This window comes from Sinocyclocheilus grahami, unplaced genomic scaffold (assembly GCF_001515645.1).
Source record: "Sinocyclocheilus grahami isolate Dianchi unplaced genomic scaffold, SAMN03320097.WGS_v1.1 scaffold1243.1, whole genome shotgun sequence".
Classification (NCBI taxonomy): Eukaryota; Metazoa; Chordata; class Actinopteri; order Cypriniformes; family Cyprinidae; genus Sinocyclocheilus; species Sinocyclocheilus grahami.
In genome coordinates this window covers 53394-79532 of record NW_015506422.1, presented here as the reverse complement: position 1 = coordinate 79532, position 26139 = coordinate 53394, and the positions used below count along the sequence as shown (strand labels likewise).

At 39.1% G+C, this 26139-nt stretch overlaps 2 protein-coding genes across 2 annotated transcripts in view; both read right to left on the bottom strand.

Moving 5' to 3' along the window:
- LOC107568425 (zinc finger protein 239-like) overlaps positions 1 to 3862 on the bottom strand; it is a gene marked incomplete at its 3' end in the record, with an annotated part of 31317 nt that extends 27455 nt beyond the window's left edge. Inside the window, exon 1 of the mRNA XM_016254396.1 lies at positions 3771 to 3862. Coding sequence (XP_016109882.1) covers positions 3771 to 3862 — 92 coding nt within the window. The remainder of the gene's footprint in view (positions 1 to 3770) is intronic.
- Positions 3863 to 10052: 6190 nt separating this feature from the next.
- LOC107568424 (gastrula zinc finger protein XlCGF57.1-like) lies at positions 10053 to 19967 on the bottom strand (the record flags this gene model as incomplete). Its single annotated transcript, XM_016254395.1, has 2 exons — positions 10053 to 11709; positions 19889 to 19967. Coding segments are annotated over 2 exons (1557 nt in total), but the record flags the coding sequence as incomplete, so codon positions are not given.
- Between the last annotated feature and the right edge of the window lie 6172 nt (positions 19968 to 26139).

The window sequence follows — 26139 nt, the reverse complement described above, 5'->3', positions numbered from 1 at the left end:
GGAGGGATGCTGGAACAGCTGAGACTGGAGAGAGGTAAGCAGCTGCTTATATACTCTGGCTGTTGATTGAAAGATTAGATGGGCTCGCTCCTTCCTAACTTACGTTAAGGAACTTCATTTAACAAGTTCGTTTGCCCATATAATCTTAAGGAAAATGTGTGTAAACTTTGGCTTGCTGTCCACCGATGAGGGGCTCGATGAAGCAGCTTCAACTCGAGCTCTGATATACCCTACAGAAATAAAGAAATAAATTTGGGACAGCAAGTCGAGTTTAGCGAGATCAACATATCTGAGGGTTTAAATATACGGGATACTTCAAGAATTCAAGAATAATGGTGATACCCCCCAAAAGGAGTGAAATTTAAGCTATACTAATGATGGTGGTGAGAGAGCCACGCTTTGGAACTTTAATTAAGGAGCATCTTACTGCTGCGGCAGTGACTTTCCTGGAATTACTCCTGCGGGAGTATCTCAGGACTGGAGGTTTGAGAGCGTAGCTGGAGTACACCCTGCTGCACATCCGTGCCATGGAGCCCTATGAAGTAAAAATACCAAGGGGCCGACTCCCCCCCCCCCCTGGCCGCAGAAAGAGGGAGCCCGCGGTGTATATATAAACGCAGAGCTACCCTCCCCCTGATGCGAGGGTTTGGACCACGTAAGGACATGCGGGCCCGCTACACCCGAGGGACAGATGAACCTTGGTACATCCAGTCCGCTTGTTTGGATAGGAGGGCTCACGCTGCGATCCGAACGGGAGAGCCCCCATAGTTAATAACATGGAGGATCACATGGCGATTCGGAAAGGGGGAGCCTCCACTGCGCCCGAACAGAAAGCTCACACTGCGATTCGACCGGGAGAGCTCCCGCGCATTTGAAGGAGAGAGCTCCCTATAGGTATCAAAGGAGATCTCAATCGCAATCATACGGGAGAGCCCACACTGCGATTCGAATGGGAGAACCTGGACGGCATCTGGATGGGGAGCCCACACGGCGATTCGAATGGGAGAGCCCACTCCAGGAGTGGTAGCTCGCGCCGATTTGAAAAGGGGGAGCTCTCACTGCATCCAGATGAATAGGAGCCCTGCGGGACCATGTAAACAGGAATGCGCGGAATAGTAGGGGGGAAGCGGTCCGGACTCAGAAAGATGCTAGTGTTTGGTGAGCTTGTCTAATGTGGAGAAGATCAGATCGAATGTATGTTTCGAAGGTATGAGACGTCCATCAACCCAGCATTTTAATTTGGGTTCGGAAAGTCCCCTCTGTGCTGCTGTGGTGGCTGCCCCAATGCGTAACGAATGGGAAGAGAAAAGTTTGGTTGGGATGCCAGATCTGCTGAGGATGGCTTTGAGGTTATTTTGGAACCAATGTCTGGAGGCAGGAAGGTTTTTATCGTCGATAAAAAGAGGGTCAAGAGAAGAGGTAATTTGGGATTTCCTCTGATGAAGAAAAAGGGCTACGGACTGATATGGTTCGATGGGGGTTGGCAAATTGAAGATGAAGATTGAATGTCCGCGTTTCAGTTGGTCAGTTTTGCTTTGTTTGATGTTGAAACGTATGATGTCGCGGTTTATAATTTGAAGGACGGAGAATGTAGGATGTATGGCTGGGTTGAAGTTTGAGTTGGTGGTGAGTTCTGAGACTCTGAGGAAGCTGAAGAAAGCCAAATTGAACATGGCATCCAAGGTTCTTGTTTTGTTAAGGGAAAATAAACTTGAACAGAGAGTAGTTAGGCAGATGTTGAGGAGATCGATGGTTAGGGGCTGTCTAGAGTCTGGACAGGGGGGACTGGTTTTTTGTAAACCTTTGAGGAGGAGATAAATCTGAGGGTTTGAAATGTTGGGGCACTGTTGGCCGTAGATGAGTTTGAAAAAGAAATGGATGCCGCTGAGGTAGACTTTGATTGATCCTGGTTTAATTGAATTGGCAAGATTGAGGGAAGAGATGAAGGAGGATATTGAGAGGAGGGAAAACTCAGGAAAAACCATGTTGTGAGCTCTGTGGAAGGTTTTGAAAGAACTCCACGCTGTCCAGTAGGTTTAGAGTGTTCTGGGAGAAACGGCTTGTAAAATGGTATTGGTAGATAGGGTATGGAGGTGTCTGAGGAGGTGGTCTAGAGGAATAAGAGTTCTGAATAAGGAGGAACTGGAGTTGGGTTGGAGTCTGCATCCGCAGCCAATGTTCTGAATTTCTGAAAAAGAAAACGAGATAAAGCATCAGCGATTTCATTTTGATGACCAGGAATGTGTTCAGCTTTAATGACAAATTGGTGACAGGTAGAGATCCAAATTAAACGTCTAAGAAAGGGCATGATTTTTGGAGCACTAGAAAGGCCTTTGTTGATGCAGTGGACGGTGGCAGAATTATCACAGTGAAAAAGGATGTTTTTCGTTGACCATTCGGAGCCCCATAGATAGGCTGCTACTACTATGGGGTATAGCTCAAAAAGGGCAGTTGATTTGGCGGTTTGGCTTGTGTCAGTGAGCTCAGGTGGCCAGGTTGAGTCGAACCACCGTCCTCTGTAGAAACCTCCGAAACCAGTGGAAGTGGCAGCGTCAATGAATAAGGAGATGTCACAAGGTCGGGACAGAAAATCATCGTAGAAGAATGTTATGCCGTTCCAACTCTTTAAGAAGGTGATCCACAATTTCAAATCTGCCCGACATGGTTGGCTTAGATAAATTATTTGTTCTAGATCAGAGGCTGAAGTAGCGAGAGTTAGCAGGTGGGAAATGAAAGGCCGGCCTTGGGGAATTATGCGCTTGGCTTAATTTAGGTGGCCTAGGAGCGAAAGCAAATCCTGCTTGCTGCAATGGTTAGAATCTAACAAGTTTGATGCGATTGTGACTATGACTATCTGTTTTTTCTTTGGGGAGAGAGGCTTGGAGTTTGACGGAGTCAAGGAGGATACAGAGAAATTCCAAGGATGTAGAAGGGCCCTCGGTTTTTTCAGGAGAGAGGGGAACACCTAGTTTTGAAAACACTGATTGGATGACGGTTAGGTGTTTGGCTGCAGGGGGAATGACTTGGAGAAATGACAAGGAAATCGTCGAGGAGATGGATGAGGTATGGGATGGCATAATTGTTTTGTAAAATCCAGCAGAGCGCTTCAGAAAGCATATAAAAAATTTTTTGACTGCTTTTACAGCCAAAAGTAAGACGGACTGCGAAGTAGAATTTCTCGTTCCAATGGATGCCAAACAGATGCCAGAAATCTGGGTGAATGGGCATGACTTTAAAAGCAGATGTTATGTCGACTTTTGCTAGCCAGGCTCCGAGACCGGCATTTTTTATGAGAGTGATTGCTTGGTCAATGTCATGATAATGTAGGGAGAATTACTCGGATGGGAATGTCCGTGAAGAGCAGAGAGATCAATGATAAGTCGCTTTTTGGCGGAAAATGTTCTGGTGGCTACTCCGATAGGACTTATGCGAAATAATTCAGAAGGTGGAGAATCGAAAGGGCCAATCATGAATCCAGAAACTAAATTTTTTTTGATGAGGGCTTTGACTGTGTTGGGTTCAGCTGTTGCAGATTGTAAGTTATTGCAGATCATGCTAGAAATGGGTATACTTTCCAAACCGGGGTCAAAACCTTCTTTCAAACTTGAAAGAAGGAATTGAGTGAAATTTTTGTCTGGATGGTTTTCCAATTCACTAGCTAGAGAAGGAATGATAATAGGAGAAGAAAGGTACTTTTGAAACTTTTTATTAAGGTTAGCAGACGAGCGGATCGTGGATCGTGCATGGGCTCCACCACAGAAATTGCAGACGTGGAGGAAGCGGCATCGTTGTCTGGTGCAGCCCGAAGTGTTGAAACTGTTACAGACTTGTCTGCCTGAAACTGAAGTGAAGATCTGGTCATGATTGCTTCTTGAGCGAGGGGTGTATGAAGTGGATTTTGGAGCTTGAGACGACACTGGATTGGGTGGAGGATTGGGGTTGGTTAGGGGACATTCTGCGGTTGGATGAACAATGGACCTGCAGATGGCACAGGAGAGGCTTCAAACGCCTAAGAAAACTCGGTTTACAGTTCGAGGTCTAGGGCTCCCCAATATAGACACTGGTTCCAGTGGGTAAAATTGGACTTGTCAATGTGTTCTTTTGTGTTAATGTTGAAAACTGTTCTGTGACAGGGTCTTAGGTTTAGGCTTGCTTCAGAGAGGCTGGGGTCCGATTTATGACATCCTGTTGTCAGGGGCCTCTGTGGAATTTTTGTGACTCCTCGTGCCTCAACTCGGTTCTGACCAAATCTTAGATTGTCTGATTCGGTCTGATATCCTACAGGAGGTAGAGAAGCAAAAGGAGTTACGGAAGAGTAAGATGGGATAAATAGGTCTCTCCTGGGAAGTGGAGTAACCTGCATATGAGTATTCGTGAGCGCTGAAGGAACTGAGGAACTGTTTTTTGCGGCTGCTGTTGCTGGCCGGGTGGAAAGGCCGGCGGACGAGGAAGTGTGAGCGGCTCTAGTTTTTTCCCCTCTGATCTTTGCCATAGCCTCTGGATTAGCGCGCTGAGGATGACTGCGTTCCGAACGCCAAGCCGGGAGAGAAGCAGAAATGGATGACGACTGGGTCTTCTTTTTTGGAGAAGTTGAGGAGTTTGTTGGGATGCTGGAGCTGTTATTGGAGTTAATGAGTATATCGTAGAGTTGAGCTTTTGATGATCTGCGGGAGAAATGAAGTCCGGAATTTGAGCGGGCTTGACGTAGGCTGTTGACGGACCATTTTTGAATGGGTGGAATTGGAGGAATGGTGGCAGCGGAATGACGAGATGGATGAGGCGCGGTTACCGCTGGTGATCTTGAAGATGGAGGGGAGAGTCTCTTTGTTTGGATCCGTGTGATCCAGTGATTTGCACATTGCCACTGTTGGTGTCTCGGGACAGGAGAAAAGTTCGTCATCTGACGGAAAAAGCTGGAGGTCCGGTGAGCCTGACATAATTTGTACGACACAACCGGAAAATGCTGGAACAGCTGAGACTGGAGAGAGGTAAGCAGCTGCTTATATACTCTGGCTGTTGATTGAAAGACTAGATGGTCTCGCTCCTCCCTAACTTACGTTAAGGAACTTCATTTAATAATTCTATGAGTCTCACTTGTGAAACAGGTATTATAGTACATGAGTTTGCTCCATAATGCTCACATGGTCTAATTTTGGGTAAAAATAGAAAAATAATAGTACTTTGTAACGCAGTAACTAGTTTTTCAGCAAGCTACATTTTTACTCTTACTTGAGTCATATTATTTTTCAGTACTTTTACTTGTACTCAAGTAAATTATTCCTTAAGTAGCCATACATTTACTTAAGTACAGTTTCATAGTACTCTTTCCACCACTAGGTATATGTAAATTTAAAGCATAAAACGTCATTCAGATTTCAGATGTGCACTTAGTCATGTGTAATATGTATGTGGAGGATCTCGTCCATTTGATGTTCATCATGCTCATCTGATGTTCGCTACTGTTATGAATAAGATATGCAACTTTAATACACATGGGAAATTCCCAATATTAAACAAATAATCAAATTTACATGCATAGGACATTTGCGTTCTAAGAGTGTACAGGAATACTTCAGATATAAAAACACTCTGATGTTTTCTCATTAAATCGGTAAGATTTACTGTTAATTCAATAGAATATATGGGAGCACTAGGGAATAAGAATATGGCGGTGTAGTGGCTTCACTTCTATATCATTGAGAGTAATCCAGTTCTCTGTTATAGATTAGTGGTGTAAACTTATAATAATGGATTACTATGGTCACATGGACTTAATGGACACACGTACGCGGTGACCATAAAGTCCTCAAGACACATCAGATTTTATTTAAAATATCACTTTACCTCAAACATCTTGTTTTTATAATCCTTGAAAAACGCAATCAAATAAAATTAGATTAAAATAAAATTAGATTAAGCAGACCTAAAGTAGAAGAGAGATCTCGCTTCTGGATTGCAAAATAACAAAAACACATCAGTGATGAATGTCTCGATATTATCTCATGTAGAAACATTTGGCAATGTACAGTTTGCTTGATCAAATTTATGTACCAATAATAAATTGTAAGTGTGTTTTTTTAATATACCCAGCACCAAAAGTAGAACTGTTAGAATCAGAATCAGAATGAGCTTTATTGCCAAGTATGTTTACACATACGAGGAATTTGTTTTCGTGACAGAAGCTTCCACAGTGTAACAAAATGACAGTGACAGAACAAAAAAACACAGATAATAAAAAATAAAAACACAAATAAATAAAAAATAGGTCAAGTAAATAAGAAATAAACGATGCCACAGAACTGTTTGCTCTGTAGGCAAACTGAAGAGGATCCAGCAAGGGTCCAGTGATGTCCTTCAGGTGGGCCAGCACCAATTTTTCAAAAGACTTCATGACCACAGATGTTAGAGCCACAGGCCTGTAATAATTTAGTCCTGTAATTTTGGATTTCTTTGGTATGGGGATGATGGTGGAGCATTTGAAGCATGAAGGGACTTCGCACAGCTCCAGTGATCTGTTGAAGATCTGTGTGAAGATGGGGGCAAGCTGGTCAGCACAGGATTTCAGACAGACTGGTGTAACACAATCTGGGCCTGGTGCTTTTTTCCTTTTCTGCTTCCGGAAGACCTTGTCTTCGCTGATCTGAATTGCAGGTGTGGGGGAGGGGGGGGTTGCTGGAGGTATGAATGGTTGTGTGGAGAGTAGGGGTGTGCGATATATATCTTCTGCAATAATATCGTAATTGTTGTTTTAACGATGTGCGATTTGACATTATCGAGTATTTTGCAAAAACCATTCAAAATATCCCTACAGAGCGCACGCATACATTATGTGAAGTCTAGACTAGTGTGTGTGCGCATTTAGAGCGCGTTCTTTCACTGCATGATTCAGTCTTTTAAAATGCATTTAGAATGATCACAAATTCAAGACATGATGGCAGAAAATGTATATATTTATACCACTTCATATAGCTATTCAATTTCACACGATGAATGAATCAACCGTTTAAATGATTCGGTTCAATCGCAATGACTCACTTATTAACAGTGATTTGCTACCACCTGCTGGTGGTTTTAATTTCAAATTTCGGCTTTTTCTTTTTAGATTTTTTTTCATGTTTTAAATCATTTCAAATATCAGTATTCAATGTTTTATGTTTAATATATAAAAACATTATTTATGCATTTGTAATTGCAGGTTAAATGCATTCATGTCTTGCATTAAACAAAATACATGTGTGTAAATACATCTAAATGCCACTTCAGATGCAGCTTCTGTGTTGAGTTCATTTGCTTGGTAACAGCCCAAATGTCTTATTATTCTAATTCCCTGATTAAATGTAAGCATTTGAATCAAAAGATAATGGACACGTTTAGCGTTTAGAAAAAATGGCTTTATAAAAGTAAAAATGCCCATAAAATGTAAAAATCAGTTTAAACTTATTAGAAAAGATTAACTTCTATCAGTATGAACTGACCACCACACAGAATATGAAGAATATTAAAAATATTAGGAGTCAGCTGTCTTCGGCAGTCCTTAAGGTACCAGCACAATAACACACTCAGCAAAATATCGACTAATTATCGTTATCGATAAAATCCCAGAAAATATAGAGATATTATTTTTTGTCAATATCTCACACCCCTAGTGCAGAGGTGTCCAGGGTGGGTGTGGGGTGTTTTTTCAAACCTGCAATAGAACACGTTCAGATCGTCTGCCAGTTGTTGATTCTCCACAGTGCTGGGGGATGGTGTCTTGTATTGGTGATATCTTGCAGACTTTTCCACACTGATGCGGAGTCACTGGAAGAGAATTTAATCCTTATTTTTCAGAATAATTCCTCTTTGCCACTCTGATCTCCTTTTCCAGTGTGTATTTAGCCTGTTTATACAAGACATTGTCCCCCTTCCTGTAAGCATCTTCTTTGGCCTGACGGAGCTGTCTGAGTTTTGCAGTGAACCATGGTTTGTCGTTGTTGTAGGTTAAATGAGTCCTGGTAGGAATGCACATATCTTCACAGAAACTGATATAAGATGTTACAGTCTCTGTGAGCTCGTCCAGATTGGTGGCAGCAGCTACAAAAACACTCCAATCAGTGAGGTCGAAACAAGCTTGTACATCCTGCTCTGCTTCATTAGTCCATCTTTTTACAGTCCTTAAAGGACCTTAAATATGCTGCTTTTTTAAAGATAATTATTTGGTGTATTTGGTGTAACAGAATATGTTGACATCTCCCGCAGCGAGTAGAAAGGCTTACAGTCTTTAAAGGGGTCCTTTTATGCTTTTCCACTTTTTTTATTTTAGTCAGTGTGCAGTGTGTATGTTTGGGCATAAAAAAGATCTAGAAAGTTACAAATCTCAAAGTCCACTCCAATTTTCAAGAACTACAGCAAACGGCTCGTTTGGACTACAGTGTTTGGTTTCCGGGCTTTGTGATATCACAAAGCGGCTCATTAGAATTTCTTTACAAATAATTCCCGCCTACAGAAATTCGAATGGTTGGGGGGTGGGGAGGGGCGAGGTCGTGGTTAGAACGCTTGGTTGAGTGAGCACATCAGACGAGACGACGAAGAAGAAGAGCTGCTGTGCTGTAGCCTCAAATTTTTGGCATGTCTAGAACAGTGGTTCTCATTTCCAGTCCTCGCATACCCTCGCTCTGCACATTTTGTGTGTTTCTTTTATTGCTTCATACGTTTGTTATATTTGACTGTAAGTGCCCTGCGAAGTGGACATTACCGGATATTCCGCTGTGATTACAGTTTGAAGGGAGCGTATATGTTCCATACAAAGGCCATTTAAGTGTGCGAGACGTGAATTTAAATTGTATTTATTTACAGAGGTATATTATGTCCCACTTTACGCTTCTCTAGTAAGTTTCGTTTGTGTGTGAAGACGCTGCAGGCAGTGGCGCAGCGCAAATCTGTAAATGAATATTCCGAAGTGAAGTAAACTTCAACGGATTTCACCTGCTCAGGGAGTAGGGACCATGTCAATCGGAACACAGTTCATGCACGGAGCTCACTTCTAACGAGATGATGATCTGAATCAGGTGTGTTAACAAAGAGAGCCGTGCAAAACATGCAGAGCAGGTACGCGAGGACTGGGATTGAGAACCGCTGGTCTAGAACAATTCTTACAAGTACAACACGACGTAGCTGGGCGCAGCGGACAGACGCTGAACGGCGCCGCCGGTGTGCCTACACTCATAGAAAATAATGTATTTGAAATTTAAAGATGTGTGCGTGTCTCGTCCGGTGCGCAACTGCCTTTTGTTTTTCGGAAGGCAGACCTTCATCAAAGCCGGAACTAATCAAGCCATTTGTGGCAGGCTGGGGAGAAATGTATTTTAATAATGTAACTTATGTAAAAAATAATGCGTTTTTCGAACCACCAAGCATGAGAGCATGTTCTAGTACACCCCCAAAACAAAATCAAGACTTTGTAAAAGAGCATAATAGGAACCCTTTAACACAGTTACATCTGTACACCACCTCTCATTGATGTAAGAAAGCATGTCCCGCCGCCATGTGATTTCCCCGTTGAAGGAATGGATAGTTAACATTAGAGCTTATCGATACTACGGTCTTTTGTCATTTAGCCCCAGGGCTCATTTAATACCGGGTTTAGGTATACATTCCTCAACCACAAGAGAAGCAAAGAAGGATCAGTTACAAAGCTACATGACAGTATATATTGCATCTGTGTTTCCAAAATACATTAAGCAGAAGAATAACGCAGTCATTTTAAAAACAACAAAGAACAAGTTTAAAAATAAATCCCAGTCTCTCTTAAAGTGTTACAGTCTCTTCTTCAGCTTCCTGAACAAGAACAGTTTGTAAAAAGCTTCTACTTTCCTTCATGAAAGAGTAAGCAAACTACAAGTGACACATGCATTATAAGGCAATTGAACATAATATGAAACTCATAAGAAAACACAATGATATTTATATCATGAAGCAAAATAATACGCAATAATAAAACATTTTGACATTGTTGTTTGGGGAGGAACTCCATCTTTGAGTTGAACTGAATCTCACAGTTGAATCTGCTGGTTTTGAAGATGATGAACTTTATTCACTGTGAAAACTTTAGATAATGTTTCTTTGTCATATCACTTGTAATGACTGGTTAGAACAGATTAATCCAGATGATATTCTATTGCTTAATGCATTATTGTTTCAAGTTTGATGAGAAGGCAGCATCAGATCTGAAAGTGCTGGATCTGTAGATGATCTACTTACTGTGAATGCTTTTTGTATGACTGTGTAGAGCAGATGAACGATTGAAACACTTCCCACATGCAGTGCAGTGATACGGCTTCTCTCCAGTGTGGATCCTCTCATGTGTTTTCAGATTTGATGACACACTGAATCTCTTGTCACAGTGTGAACACTCATAAGGTTTCACTCCAATGTGGATCCTCTCATGTGATTTCAGATTTGTTGACTTATTGAATCTCTTGTCACAGTGTGAACACTCATAAGGTTTCACTCCATTGTGGATCCTCTCATGTGTTTTCAGGTCTCCTGACCTATTGAATCCCTTGTTGCAGTGTGAACACTTATAAGGTTGCTCTCCAGTGTGGATGCTCATGTGTTCTTTAACATGTACTGATTGTGTGAAACTCTTCCCGCACTGATCACAAGTGTATGGTTTCTCTCCAGTATGAACTCTCATGTGACCATCAAGACTATATTTGCATTTCAAACTCTTTCCACAAAGATTACATGTGTACAGTTTCTCTCCTGTATGAACTTTCATATGTGTCATAAGGCTTCCTTTTTGTACGAAACTCTTCCCGCACTGATCACATGTGTACGGTTTCTCTCCAGTGTGGATCCTCTCATGTGTTTTCAGGTATCCTGACTGACTGAATCTCTTGTCACAGTGTGAACACTTATAAGGTTTCTCTCCAGTGTGGATGTTCATGTGTAACTTAAGGTTTGCGAAGTGTGCAAAGCTCTTTCCACATTGATTACATATGAACAGTTTCTCTCCTGTATGAACTCTCATATGTGTCATAAGGTTTCCTTTTTGTGTGAAACTCTTCCCGCACTGATCACATGTGTGCGGTTTCTCTCCAGTGTGGACTATCTTGTGTTTCTTCAGATGTGTTGATCGACTGAATCTTTTGTCACAGTGTAAACACTTGTACTGTTTCTCTCCAGTGTGGATGTTCATGTGATCCTTAAGGTGTGTTAAGTGTGCAAAACTCTTTCCACACTGATTACATATGAACAGTTTCTCTCCTGTATGAACTCTCATATGTGCCGTAAGGCTTCCTTTTTGTGTGAAACTCTTCCCACACTGATCACATGTGTGTGGTTTCTCTCCAGTGTGGACTAACTTGTGTTTCTTCAGGTCTCCTGACCGACTGAATCTCTTGTCACACTGTGAACACTTGTACTGTTTCTCTCCAGTGTGGATTTTCATGTGTACCTTAAGGCTCAACGATTGTGTGAAACACTTCCCGCACTGATCACAAGTGAATGGTTTCTCTCCAGTATGAATTCTCAAGTGAACATCAAGATTATATTTGCTCGTCAAACTCTTTCCACACTGAGTGCAGGTGAAATATTTATTGGCTCCTCTTTTCTTCAAATCTTTCTGTTTGGTTTGAGGGCAACTCAAATGTTTTTCTCCAGTTTTGACATGATTTTTCTCCTGAACTTCATTTAATTCTTCATTCTCCTCACTTTCTTCAATAAACTCTAAAATCAAAGCAAAAATAGTTAATTTGTCAGTAATTTGGAAAAAAAGAGATACGTGAAAGTACATAAAAGTGAACCCTGTTGTAACAGAGTAAAGACAATTTCGATAATTTTTTTCCCTTTTTATGGAATTTTATAAATTATACTTCCCTGAAACTTTCATGAATGAGTTACATTGATATTCAAAATATTATTTTTGAAACATTATAGAAACAAATCCCATGTTTCTATTAGGAGAACTATTAAATTTGTTTGATCAACTACAAAATTATCTAAAACATTTTGTTGAAAAAAAGTGTCCCTTATTATTTGCTGCTTCATCTATATTATTCAACAGCTCTAACATTTCTATTACAAAAAACTAAATCTAAAACTGCTTGAAACTTTATAACTGTCACTATTGTTAACGCTCTGGGGTCGAAGACCACACTGGTGCGGTCTGTCATGTTTTTTCTTTATGAACTGCAAAAAGAACTAAAAATACTCAATTTTTGATCATTCAGATACGAATAAGGTATCATTTAAAACCGCAAAGGGTCTACTTTTGAGTATAGTCATAATAACAACAAAACAATGTGCTTTTGTAAAATACAGAAAATAAACAGGGTGCACTCTAGGTTTGGGCAATGTCGACCAATTTGGCATTGTATTTTATTGTAATTTGTAATATATTTATTATCAAACACCTATGATCCGACCCGCATGTTCTTTGTGTTGCCCATAACCAAACCCGTAAATAAAATTAGCACACAAAATACCACCTGCCAATCACTTTTTTTCGCGGGACCCTGGTGTGAAGTAGGCATAGTGATCTAATAATGGCACTGACAAACTTGGTCAGTAAAATAGTGACCTATACTTCGTCTATCTGGCAATATTTTGGCTTTAGACCTAATGAAAGAGGACAGCCAAGAGACACGTCTGAAGTGGTGTGCAGGATTTGTGCTCTTGTAATCCACACAAAAGATGGACAGACAACAAATTTACATGACCATTTGCATGTGCACCATCCCGCAGAATACAGTTCATTGCCAATGTCATCACGAACAACTGAACTTCAAAAAACAGCTAGGGACCTACCAACCATATCTGAGGCTTTTGCCAAAAGTACAAAGTACAAGCGTGACCGCGAAAGATGGAAGCAGTGTACTGATGCTGTAATTTGCTACCTAGCAAAATAAATTGTTTCTTTTAATACGGTAAAGAAGAGCGCATTTAAGGCCATGCTGCAAACATTCGACAAGCAGTATGAGCTGCCAGGTCGGAAATTCTTCTCAAATATATGTCCAATAATACAGTCCCAAAGTTGTACAACATCATCAGAGCATATATTTCAGCAGTGCTGGATGATGTGGAATATTTGGCCCTGACAACTGACATGTGGTCCAGCTGAAACATGATGCCTTACATGTCAGTGACCGCACATTATGTCAGCAAAGAGTGGACACTAGGATCGAAATGCCTACAAACAAGCTTCATGCCAGAAAGTCATACAGCCCACAACCTGAAAGAGGCATTGCAGGAGAGTATACGTGAATGGAAAATAGATGAAAGAAAAATCTCCTGCATAACTACTGATAATGGGGCCAATATTGTTGCCGCCATCAGACAATTAAAATGGCCTTGGTTAAGTTGTTTTGGTCACAATCTGAACATTGCTATAAACAACTCACTTAAGCAGAAGCAGGCCAGCACTGATCAGGCTTTCGGGGTTTGCCGGGCAGTCAACACGGCTTTTTCCCACAGCTAGTAGAAACGTGAGCTGATCAAAGCACAAGTGGAGCTGAAACGTCCTCAGCACTCCTTGATCGCAGTCATTTTTAAAAGTGTGGGCCGATACCTATTACCTAATTGCAGTAATGTAATAAGTGTTCCTACACGTAAAACCATAAATGTTCATATTAAACATGCAGCAAAATAATAGTCCTCCACTGCTGCAGTTGTACGGATTAATAACCCATTTTATCAATTTCATATTTTTCTCATCAAACAGACTAATGAATAGCTCGACACAACTCGTACAGGTCTAGACAGGTATTTCTTCTGTGTAGACCAGCGGTTCTTAAAGTGATAGGGATTCCGCAAAATAATTTGCTATAGCCTAGTATTTCCAGACTGTAAAATCGCTTTTTTTATTATGATACATAGGCCTACTGTGATTTATTCCAAAGTGATTTATAGGATGCATTTAATGTCAAATAATCTAAATGAAGCCTTTTAAAAGACTTGACCTCAGTCTCAAGGAGACCCAGACGCACTAAAGCAGTGCAATCTGTTTTTTCTTTATTTTTCAAAGGCATGACATTTTGTAGTTATTTTGAACGTAACGTTACACAATTAAAAACATACATTTTACCATACGATTATAAATGACAGAGTATTAAGTTATTCCCCCTCGATGGGGAAAAAATCATTTGAGTCACTACTCACCTTAATGTTGTTCTAAAGGCTTATTACTTAACACAAAAATGTCCTGCTCCCACTTGCCAATTTAATGGCAGAGAATGGTGACTTCAGTTTTTTTTTTTTGAAGCGGATGCATATCTGTCGTAAAATAATCCTATGCATCTCGTGGCATATATTCCAAGCATTCTGAAGGTATACTGAGGGTTTGGTGAGAAGCAAACCGAAATGGCAAGCTATTATATTTTATGAAAATCTTGCGTTGCAGTGCAAGTGCGCAGCAGCTCACGCAGCGCACAAGTGCATATCCTTTTGAGATAGCAATTATAATCAATTTTAATAAAACACAAGACTACATTATAAAACTCTAACAGTACACTCTTAAAAATAAATGTGCTTCACGATGCCATAGAAGAGCTTTTTTGTCTAAATGGTTCCATAAAGAACCTTTAACATCTGAAGAACCTTTCTGTTTCACAAAAGGTTCTTTGTGGCGAAAGAAGGTTCTTCAGATTATAAAAAGGTAAGAAAGAGATGGTTCTTTAAAGAACCTTTGACAGAATGGTTCTTCGTGGAATCAAAAGTGGTTCTTCTATGGCATCGCTTGAAGAACCTTTTGAAGCACCTTTATTTTTAAGAGTGTAGGCTATTTAATATCTGTTGTTCTCCAGTTGTCAGTCAATATGACAGTTCTTACATGAACATTATAGGCCTATATATACCCAAGACAATTTATTATTCCTTCCTTTTTGTCTTAGTGTTTAAAATATTTATTTTGAAACAAATTAATTAAACAAACCGACTTACTGGATGAACAGGATAGGCTATGACAGTTGTCATATCATACCCTGCCATGCCCAGTTGATGCAAAGAATAGAATTTATATCTACAAAGAAGAAAGCCCTGTCTAGATTCTTCCCCGGTATGAGTTGTGTTGAGCTATTCATTAGCATAATAACATTGTGTTAATAATCCATACAACTGCAGCAGCGGAGGACTATTATTCTGCTGCGTGATACTACAGAAGAACTGATGACGGCACGGTTTGATCTTCGGCTGACCAATCAGCAGAAAGGGGTGTTTAATTCCCGCCCACATGTAGAAATCGAATATTCAAGCTTTTTATTAATTTTTCCACCCATGAACGAAAAACGAAAATAAGCTGAATTTTCATTTTCGGGAAAAAAAAAAAAGAGCCGTTTTCTAATTTTTCTACTTTCAATATCAAATCAAAACCCAAGCCAATTTATTATTCTTTCCTTTTTGTCTTAGTGTTTAAAATATTTATTTTGAAACAAATTAATTAAACAAACCGACTTACTGGATGAACAGGATAGGCTATGACAGTTGTCATATCATACCCTGCCATGCCCAGTTGATGCAAAGAATAGAATTTATATCTACAAAGAAGAAAGCCCTGTCTAGATTCTTCCCCGGTATGAGTTGTGTTGAGCTATTCATTAGCATAATAACATTGTGTTAATAATCCATACAACTGCAGCAGCGGAGGACTATTATTCTGCTGCGTGATACTACAGAAGAACTGATGACGGCACGGTTTGATCTTCGGCTGACCAATCAGCAGAAAGGGGTGTTTAATTCCCGCCCACGTGTAGAAATCAAATATTCAAGCTGTTTATTCATTTTTCCACCCATGAACGAAAAACGAAAATAAGCTGAATTTTCATTTTCGGGGAAAAAAAAAAAAGAGCCGTTTTCTAATTTTTCTACTTTCAATATCAAATCAAAAAACGAATGATCGAATGATACACGGATTGTACACGGACCCAATGCAAGCGTGCGATCAGACACACAGACAAACATAAATTACTTGCACAAACCATGTATCATTCGTTCAATACATTTTTAATTAAGAATCCACAATCGGAAAAAAAGAAAAACTTATTTCATTATTTCTTTACAAAACCAAAACAAAAAACAACTTGATATCCATATTTTCATTTTTATGCACAAATTAAAAATGGGCAATACAAATATGAAATATCTAAGTCAAACTCATTCCGTAATCATTATTCTTATTTCCCATTTTAATTTGTGCATAGAAACGAAAATATGAATATCAAGTCGTTATTTTTTGGTAAAGAAATAATGAAATAAGTTGCTTTTTGTTTTTCAGATTTGAAGATTCTTAATTGAAAATTAATTGAACAAATGATACACGGATTTTACATGTTAAGCTGATCTGATATTGTGTGCTCACCACATGGGAGGGTAAATGTGCACATTGTAAATATATTTATTTAGAAGTCTGAATAGCTACTAGGCTATAATTACTTAAAAGTTAGATGAATATGTTTTCATGACAGGACTGTGCAACACAATGTGGCTCCAAACAGCGAATGGTGGAGAGAATCTTGGAGCAGGTGCAAGCCATTAAAAGGGTGTTTTCTCAGGACAAAAGCCGCCACCCGCTTCCACGGCTTACATGGCAGGACATAAGTGTTCTGGAAGCGGTTAACAGCAGGTTGAAGCCTGTAGCGGAGTTTATATATATTCTCTCTGGAGAAAACCAAGTTACTGTTTCCTCACTTTCACCAATGTTGGCCCACCTGGAAGGTGTGCTGGAGAAGTCAGAGCAAGATGCCAAACTCACAGCCGACCTGACGCGCGTCATCTTGGAGCAGATGGAAGGCAAATATGGCCATGATGCCATCCTGAGGATGAAGCGTAAAGCAACCTTGCTTGACCAAAGATACAGAGGAGACCACATGAAACCACCCGAGCTCAGTGCCACAAAAACTGAACTGGTTGCAGAGATGGTGGTAGCAGCAGCAACACGCAAGTCTGGCATCCGGTCCTGCACAAGTGAGAGAAGAGGAAGAGGAATCAGGTGCTGGCACCGCGCCTCAGAAGTAAAAGGGTTCACTGGGTTCAGCCTTCTTTGGGAAAAGAGCAACTACAGCAGCCATGCTCACCGCTGATCAAAAGGAGAAGGTTCTGGCTGCAGACTTGCACTCTCAGACTTGCACTCTCAGACGTGCGTCCGCTAGTGACGTCACTTGCAGTCTTTTTTATTTTGTTCTATTTATTAATTACTTTTTGTTTGAATCTCTCAAAATGTATTACAATGTCACTTGCAATCTTCACTTGCACTCTCCGCTACATGCGACGTCACTTGCAATCGACACAAATCGTGCGTGTTGTCAATGGAGACAAGAAGCTGTGGTGGTGATTAAACGATTAAAACTAATTTAGTACTATATAACGTATAGGGTCCTGCAAGCAAAAGACAAGACCCGCAAATCCGTGGGCACAGAACAGCAGAATATGAACGCAATGCACAAAGTCTCTTGTTAAGCGTTTTCCTCCTGTAGAAAAACAAACACTTAATATGGCTTAATGTATTAAGAAAGATTAAGTGCAATTAAAAGATGAAATCTGACATATAGTTATTATTTAATGTACTACAAGGCAAGCAGATGGCCATGAACACAATGTGCAAACTTTCACTTGTCCTCCCATAAAGCAAAACGCTTAATGTGGCATAATAATGGACTAATATGATAAAGACAATTCAGTAGCCTATAGACCAATTTAGAGTAGATGTCAGTTACGTCACTTGCAGCTGCTCAGGTGCCCATAGTGGTTGCAGAAAAACACTGAGAACAAGTGGAGGTAAATGGGTAAAATCCATGGAATAAAAGAAAAAAATATTTTTGTGCCTTTTGATGTCAAGATCAGAATGCAAATAATTTTTATAGAATACTGTCGTCATTTGAAGCTAAATGCAGACGTTTAAATGGACATACTATGGATGAAAACTGCTATGATTACTCTACTTTTAAAGCATAAATTCGATTTAAACAATAGGTCTACATACTATTCACATATGCTGTTAATAGGGGACGTATTGTATTAGCCCTACAGTTACAGCATGAAATATTATTTAAACCTTACTATTAACATTTTTACATAACATTTATTTACTTTATCTCAAAATTCTGACTTTTTTTCTCGCAAATGCAAGTTTATATCTCCTAATTCGGACTTTATAACTCGATTTAACTCAAACTTAAAATAGTGAGATTGTCAAATCTGAGGGGAAAAAAGCCAGAGGAGGGGAAAAGAGAGAATGATGAGTTGTTTTTCCTAATTAGAATTGTGAGATATAATCTCGGAATTGCGAGAATAAAGTCATAATTTTGAAATATAAAATCAAATTTACTTTTTTTATTATTCTTTTATTCCATGGCTCCATTGACTGCCACTTGAAAACCGTCATTTTCTGCCCCCAGATAGGCTCCGCCCACAAAAACCGTCACCCCTGTTTCGGATCTGTAAGACTATCGCACTCTCTAACGTCAATTTCGTTGAATAACAGTGCTTATCGCTGGGCGACAAGCTCTTGTAATATGCGGAGAACATTTTGAAAATGACATATAATCAATATAATTTATAATCTTTTTAAACCTAACTATTTTGTACCGTATCCGAGAAATTCTCTAGCTGTAAAGGCTATCTCTCCCGGGTTTTCTGCAACCATGATGCGCGCGCATCCTGAATGTTTACAAACCGGTAATTGGTCTATATGCCTTGTTGTTGACTCAAAGTATACCAGCAAATATGAACGTGCATTATGAAATGCATTAAGTGATATTAAAAGGATCAACTCCGTGCAGGCAAGCAGACAGCTCAGAACGCAATGCGTTAAACTGCACGTTAAACATTTTCCTCCCATAAAAAAATCATTATAAATAAAACACGTAATGTAGCTTAATGGACAAAGACAACGATATAAAAGAGCTGTAGACCACTTATTCGATATGGAAAAACGCTTTATGCGAAAATTTGCGTGTTGCGTTGCATTTATTCTCTGCTTGCCAGTACATATTAGTTATGTATATTTTAATAATGAAGAGAAGCATATATCATTGGAAAGGTCTGAGTCGCAGGATTCCATATTTGGTGGTTATTTTGAGATAGAAGTAATATTGACAGAGAAATCTAGACATTTGTGACAGAAAAATGCATAAAAAAATTAAATATAGTTTAGATGGCACCCGGTGGCTGTTTGTGGTATAACGCCCTAAATAAAATCTCACAGGAACCTCAATTTTTTTCATATCAGCTTCAAATTCGGTACATAACTTTAGACAAAAGGCTTTAATTTTATACCAATTTTAGAGTAAAACCTATGTAAAATATTTACTATATATAAAATAAAATTAGTATAGCGCATTTTCTTTACAGAAAATTTAAACGTCTATAACTTTTTGATACTTGAATTTTTTGAAAACAAATCCACTTTTGGATAGTGCACTTTATTGCCTATTTAAAAAAATGGGGGGTGACAGTTAAGGGGTTAAAATTAAATATGTACACAGTTTGGATTCAATTAAAGTATAGTCAATTTTTTTAATTAGCATGTTTTTGTGTTTTGCTTTGGTACCGAGAACTGTGGATTTTCACTGGTATTGGTACCAAATACTGAAATTTTGGTACCGTGACAACACTAGTAGGCTGTTAACTGAATTCTATTGTATTTGTCCTTTGCTTGTTTTTATTACTGGCTGTTTAATTATTTTCAACAATTTTATTTTTTACCAACATTAGTACCCTAGTTCTCTGCTGTGGTATTGAGAATTGTGAAATGTTGCTGGTCTCTTAAATGTAGATGTCATGGCAACCTTATAGAAAATATTATATACTTGAATCACGATCTTTAAATAAATCACTCATATAAAGTTTTGGACATATGGCCCACTCATAATCTTGTTAAATAAGCGTCTAGTCTAGATGAAGAATAAACACCAACCTCCTTGTTCCTCCTGTTTTATTCTCCAGGGTTCTGGTTCCTCGTGGTTTATTATCCAGGTTTCTGGTTCCTCGTGGTTTATTCTCCAGGGTTCTGGTTCCTCGTGGTTTATTCTCCAGGGTTCTGGTTCCTCGTGTTTTATTCTCCAGGTTTCTGGTTCCTCGTGGTTTATTCTCCAGGGTTCTGGTTCCTCGTGGTTTATTCTCCTGGTTTCTGGTTCACTCTTGTCCTCCTCACTCTCCTCTTTAACAAACGCCATCTTCACAGCAGCAGATCTTAGTTCAGCTGTTACTCCTCCAGATATTCCTGCTTGTTTCAAAACTTAGTCACGACTGTGGGGATGAGAATATTACAGGTATTTACTGACCTGAATCAAAAACTGTATTTTTTCTATTTACAGAAACAATTCTAAACGCTTACCATCCCGACAAAACAACAGAGAGCACGGTGAAGCTAATCGTCTTCTTCTGAGGTTTAATGGTGTTTGGCAAACAAACGTTTTAGCGCCACCCGCTGGACTGGAGTGTGAAGCGTAGAGAGGAAGGAAATAATACGGGGTAAATTAATAAAAAATCACTTGGTGCGTGCGTCTGTAAGGTGTGCTGTGTCTTTTTTTCTTCTTTACAAAAAACCGGTCTGCACAAATAAACGAAAATGATTTAAAATTATAGCCTCGCATGGTATTTGGTCAACATCAACAGTCTTCCTGACTGAGGATTAGAGGTGAAAAACGAGCGAATTATTAGTGAAATATTTAATTGAAAATCACACAGTTGCAGCATGTTAATATGGAAAATAAGATAAATGAAAACACGTGACAATAATAAGATGAAGTCTAATTAAAAATAATAAAAGATAAATAATAGCCTAATAATTAAAAATAATAATAAAATATAAACCCCACAAAATTTGAACAGGTTTAGCATGAAAAACAATTAACATCTGGGATGTAAAGGTCCCATATTGTCAAAACTGAAATGTCCTGGCTTTTTTCATGATAACAGAGGTCTATGGTGCTATGTAACTACCAAATTAAATTAAATTAAATGACAAAAAATACTGCGCCATTGACATTAGACCAGGTTTTAGTTGGTCAATGGCGCAGTCTATTTCAGTTACCTCAAAATAGCAACGCGTTTTTTTAACAATGCGTTTGTTTTCAGACCAGCATGCCCATGACAGCACAAATGAGTGCAAATGCTATTTAAGCAATGTGGCGCAGGACGTGAAAATGATAACTGTGTCAGGCTGAAACTAGCTGAGACTTGGCCCAGTTATGGTGTGGCCCCTGTCTTTAATTCAGATTAGGGCCACTCCAGGGCCGTCGTTGTGGTATGTGGGCAGAGTGAAAAGTTGTGTGGACCGAAGCTGGGTCAGAAAACGTACAATTGCTATGTGGGTGTGTTGTTTTGAATTTGAAACTACAAATATCCTATATCAAAATATCCTTGTCTCTCTGGTTTTATGTCATAATTAAAACATTCAAAACAAGTCAATTGTTACAGTTGCTGTATAAGATTTATTAATTTATTAAAGTTTTCTGAATACATGAACAGGTCCATGAAATGACCTGATCATGATTAATTGCAATGTGCCTGTAACATGAAATATGAATTGACAATTATGAAGTACAAACATAGCACAGTTGAATATATGTCTCGCACATAGGTCTAAGATTGGCTTGATACCAGTTTGACGCTGTGCTAGAAGTTCACCAGTATTAAACCTCAGTTACATTGAATGGCTGGTATAGTGTCTCATTTAGAGTCTTTAGCATTCTTTTAAAGTAAATTTTATGGCTGAATGATAATTGTATCAGTGTAATACATCATGTGAAAAGTCAATTAATCAAATGTTTAAGATCCAGTCTTTCACTATCTCTCTGTCAGGACATGCCAGGTTTTGGTCTGATATTCAAAGCAGTTAACACCTTGGCATGTAAACTCTCTTATATTTTTACAAGAGATGCAGATACAGAAAGAGCAGAATGCATGAGATAAAGTGATAAAATAACTTAATAAAAATTACTGAATAATCTTTGTTGCATTCTTTATGATCAGTCTTTGTCTGACCAGCATAAATTCCACAACTGTTAACAAGCAAATTCAACTGCTGTTTCCCAAAATCGTCTTGTGATGTAAAAAATCTTTGAGATTACAATACACAACACAACATAAGAATAACATTTACAGTGGTTAATCACATGGTTGGTTAATGGTTAATACAATATGAAAAGTAAATAAATGTTGATTACATTAAGAAATTAATACATAAAGGTGATGTACGAAAGAGATAAAGATTAATGTGAATGAAGACGTCTGTAACTGTCATCCAGATGTTGTGCCAAAGTGTTTAAATCCTGAAAAATCAAGGAAAGCAATTAGTGTGAATTAATTGAATACTGCATTCTGTTGCACAAATGGTAAGTACAAACATACCATAGTTCATATGAGTTCTCGTGAGGTATATTCATCACTATAAAGCTATGGTTATGAGGGCAGGGTCAGCGCTAAGTGGGAGCTAGACTGGACATTGGCCACCCAGCGTTGCTGAACAAAAACAGGGCAATGAGTTTAATTCCTTTCTTCATTTTGGCCAGACATTGTGGCTAACACAAGACAGCTGCATTTTTGGCAACACTATCTGTATTCATATAGCGGCCTCTGGCTTACATTATTCACATTAGCAAGTGTCTAAATGACCTATTTTACTTCAAAGTTTTAAGTAAACATGCACAAATAAAACGATAAACCTTTACTAGTTAACTGAAATAAAACGATCAACTGCACATACCTCTGCTGAATCATAACGTGAACGGTGGTCTCGCGCTGATGATGTCAGCATCCAGGTAGACATGCCCAGGGCACGCGATTCGTAAGCCCACAGTGGGTTATGATTGGTCGACTGACAGGTTCAAATCTGATTGGCTAAAGAGTATGAGTGTCCCGCGTGGGAGGAGTTCGCTGCCAGGAAAGTCTCAAAAATAAACACACAAATCCAAGGCGATTCACATTCACCATGATAAACTCGTGAATTTTAAACATTCAAAAAAATTGTACACAGTTGTACATCTGTGAATTGTGTTTTGCATTTGTGAAACGTATTTTATGAATATATATTCTTATTTCGTGTATGTGAATTATTTCTCATGCATGTGAATTGGGTTATGCATGTGTGTAGTGGTATAAACTTAAGTAGTCATATGTATGTGTTGTTTTATTATTATTATTATTAGTTATCATTTATTAAATAGGATGGTGTTTACTTTTTGAAAAAAAGAGGAATAATAATTAAAAAATGGTACTGTGTAATGATGCCAATTTGAACATCACCTAGACCTGTGTACGCTGGCGGGTAACGCTAGGAGGCGACAGTGAGCCGCAGGGCAGGGAGCGTCATTTATATAAGTCACACTGCCGGTCACTGAAACACGATTCAATGATAGCTAATTTCTTGCACTGTTTATGTGTTTTACAGGTAAGATGAGTGATGGGCATCACAGTGTTTATAAAATGTTTATATGCGAGTTCTATGTGTTTGATGGTGTTTAAAACCGACAAAATTAACCGCATCGGCGCAACCGCGGCTGGTGTGCGGCCGACAGTCATGTTGGCGAGGGCTTGCGCAACCGCGGCGGAGATGCGGCCCACTCGGCTGCGCTGTCGAAGGCCGCTCAAGGCATTGCGACATGATAGAATGTTGGAAGTCGTCACGAGATTATAATTTGTATATTATATATATTTACATTTGTGTTCTGTAATAACTACTAAAGGACTGATAAAGAGAAGTTACAACAGAGTATGTAGAGGGTCATATAGTTTACTTAAAGAAACAAAGTGCTTAGACACCATTTGTGTATGTCTATTGAGAATAATTGTTTGTTTAATGTCATGGAAATGTTAATGAGTTACAGACATACGAGGAATGTATTGTTCTTATTTTCTTTTGATGTAGTGTATATCAGAAGATTGTGCAAAGTGAGTTTATTGTACGAGAGCATCATATTTATATATGAAGAAGTCACACTGCCAGTCACTGAAACACGATTCAATGATAGCTAATTTCTTGCACTGTTTATGTGTTTTACAGAGTGTTTCAGCAATAAAACAATATATGTGCCACCAGAAAACTCCACCTCTTCTGTGTGTGCAACGTGTGCATCGCGTCTTTTGCGTGAATTATTATTGAGATCATTCTGGCTCCATAAATTTTGGCCTGTCTAATTAATATTCATGAGCCTCTCTTCTGATTGGCCTGTTGTTTTCTGAGTGACGCACAGCCAGGCCAACCACAGGTAACTAGGGTCATGTATGCTGTAGCCTGCTGTGGATTGGTGATACTCACAAGTAAGGTCAATAGAAACACCGGTAATGATGGTCACTGCTGAGGGAAATGTTGTCCGGCCTTAAATGTTTGAGCCGAACTCAGACCCCAAATCGGCGACGACAGGAGACAACCAACCACCTCCTCAAACACACTTACAACAGGAAGTTTCAGAATGGTAATTCATGTTTTTTTTCAAACACCGAATGCAGTAAATACAAACCTGACCAGCCAAACGTTTGCTATCACGTGGACTTGAAGACACTTGTACAAATGCGGATGGGTGACATGAATGGAAATGATTCCAGATTGGCGATGTAGTATTTGGTTTCTGTATTCTGTACTGTATTTTCCTGCGCTCAAACCTGCTAATCTAAAGGATCAAACGCCGTGTATGGCATTTGAAGTAATTTGTGAATTAGCATAGACTTATAGTCTAAATAAAACAATTTGCAACTGTTACTATTGTTACACTTGTTTACAAAACTTTGTATTATGCTTGACGGCGACCGTCACAGCCCTACTGTGCAATGATGTAGTTTCATATCCAGACTGAACAACGTTATCTCGACATGTTTCCGTGTTGTTGTTGCTCAGCAATGGCATGGACGCGATGTTGTCTGGGGGTTTGGCAAAAGGAGAGTGGGGGCAGTGCTCGGGTGGTGACTGGAGGCGGTGACTGAATAGTTCTGACGTCACCTTTTTACGGAAGTCACAATGGTTCGTGAAAAATCACAGCTACTTTATGCAGACTGTGTGCATTTGACTGTGGATTGACTGTTTTGAAACTTATATGGTAGTTAAAATTAAATGTTTTATTTAATTTTAATTTAATTTAAAGGATTGCATCATTACTTGTTTAAGTTTAAATGTTAAAAAAGAAATACATTTTAAGACATATTGCCTTACCAGAAGTGGACGTTTCTGTTGAATGACCCAGCATATGAATCTGCCGAACATGTTCAAGTGAACAATGGAGATGCTGGTTTGTGGTTGAAGAGATTCACTCAGCAGCTCTCAGATGAGCCAATCTTCTCTGAAAAGGACCTCAGTGGAGTCAATCATGATGATGTTGATGATTTCAACCTCCTAGAAGATCTGATAAGACAAGAAATTCCTGCTGTCTGAGATCAGCTGGAGAGTCAACACAGAGACATTTGCAGTAAAGCTGGACAATAGGTTTAGACCAGATTAGCTTCTGATTGATCACTTGTGTCAGTGCTGTTGGATTCAGTGTCCGTTCTGTGGAGCCACCTGCACAAACAGCAGAGAAAACCATTATGGAGATCATAGTGTTGCTTTCCACAGAGTGAGGGGAATTAATGGCACATACAGTACTACACAGAATCTCTGTGCTGATATTTGAACAAGTTTTGTGGCAAGTGATCAGTGTTTTAATACACCAGATGGAAGGTTGCTATATATAGAGATTATAGAAGAGCAGGAGGAGTTTATGCAGAATGGAGCCTCACCCCTGATCTTTCTGAACTGCCCTACTGGAAGTGATTTGTGTAGGGTTTTTTTATTAGCTCTAAAAATGGAAATATTTATGACTAACTATAACTGGTTATGATCAATAATAAATATTTAGATTATATCTTCGAATTAACTGTAGCAGAATCAATATTACAATTATTTGATCTGTCCGTCCACCGAGCAGACAATATAATCATTTATCGATTCAAGGAACTATTATTTTCCTGGCCGAGGAAGAATAAACTGTCCTTCTTTGTGCAGTGCTAGCAGTAATTTAGCCAAATGTAGCAAGGGTTCACACATTCATTGACTTCGAATTGTGAGCAGCAAACAGAGATCCGTTGTGAATATAAGGGATTTAATAAATGAAACTACATCTAACATAACTAAGCAAAACACTTCTATATACACAGAATGAAACAAAGTAAGGAAAAGAGAGAGAATAGAAAAGA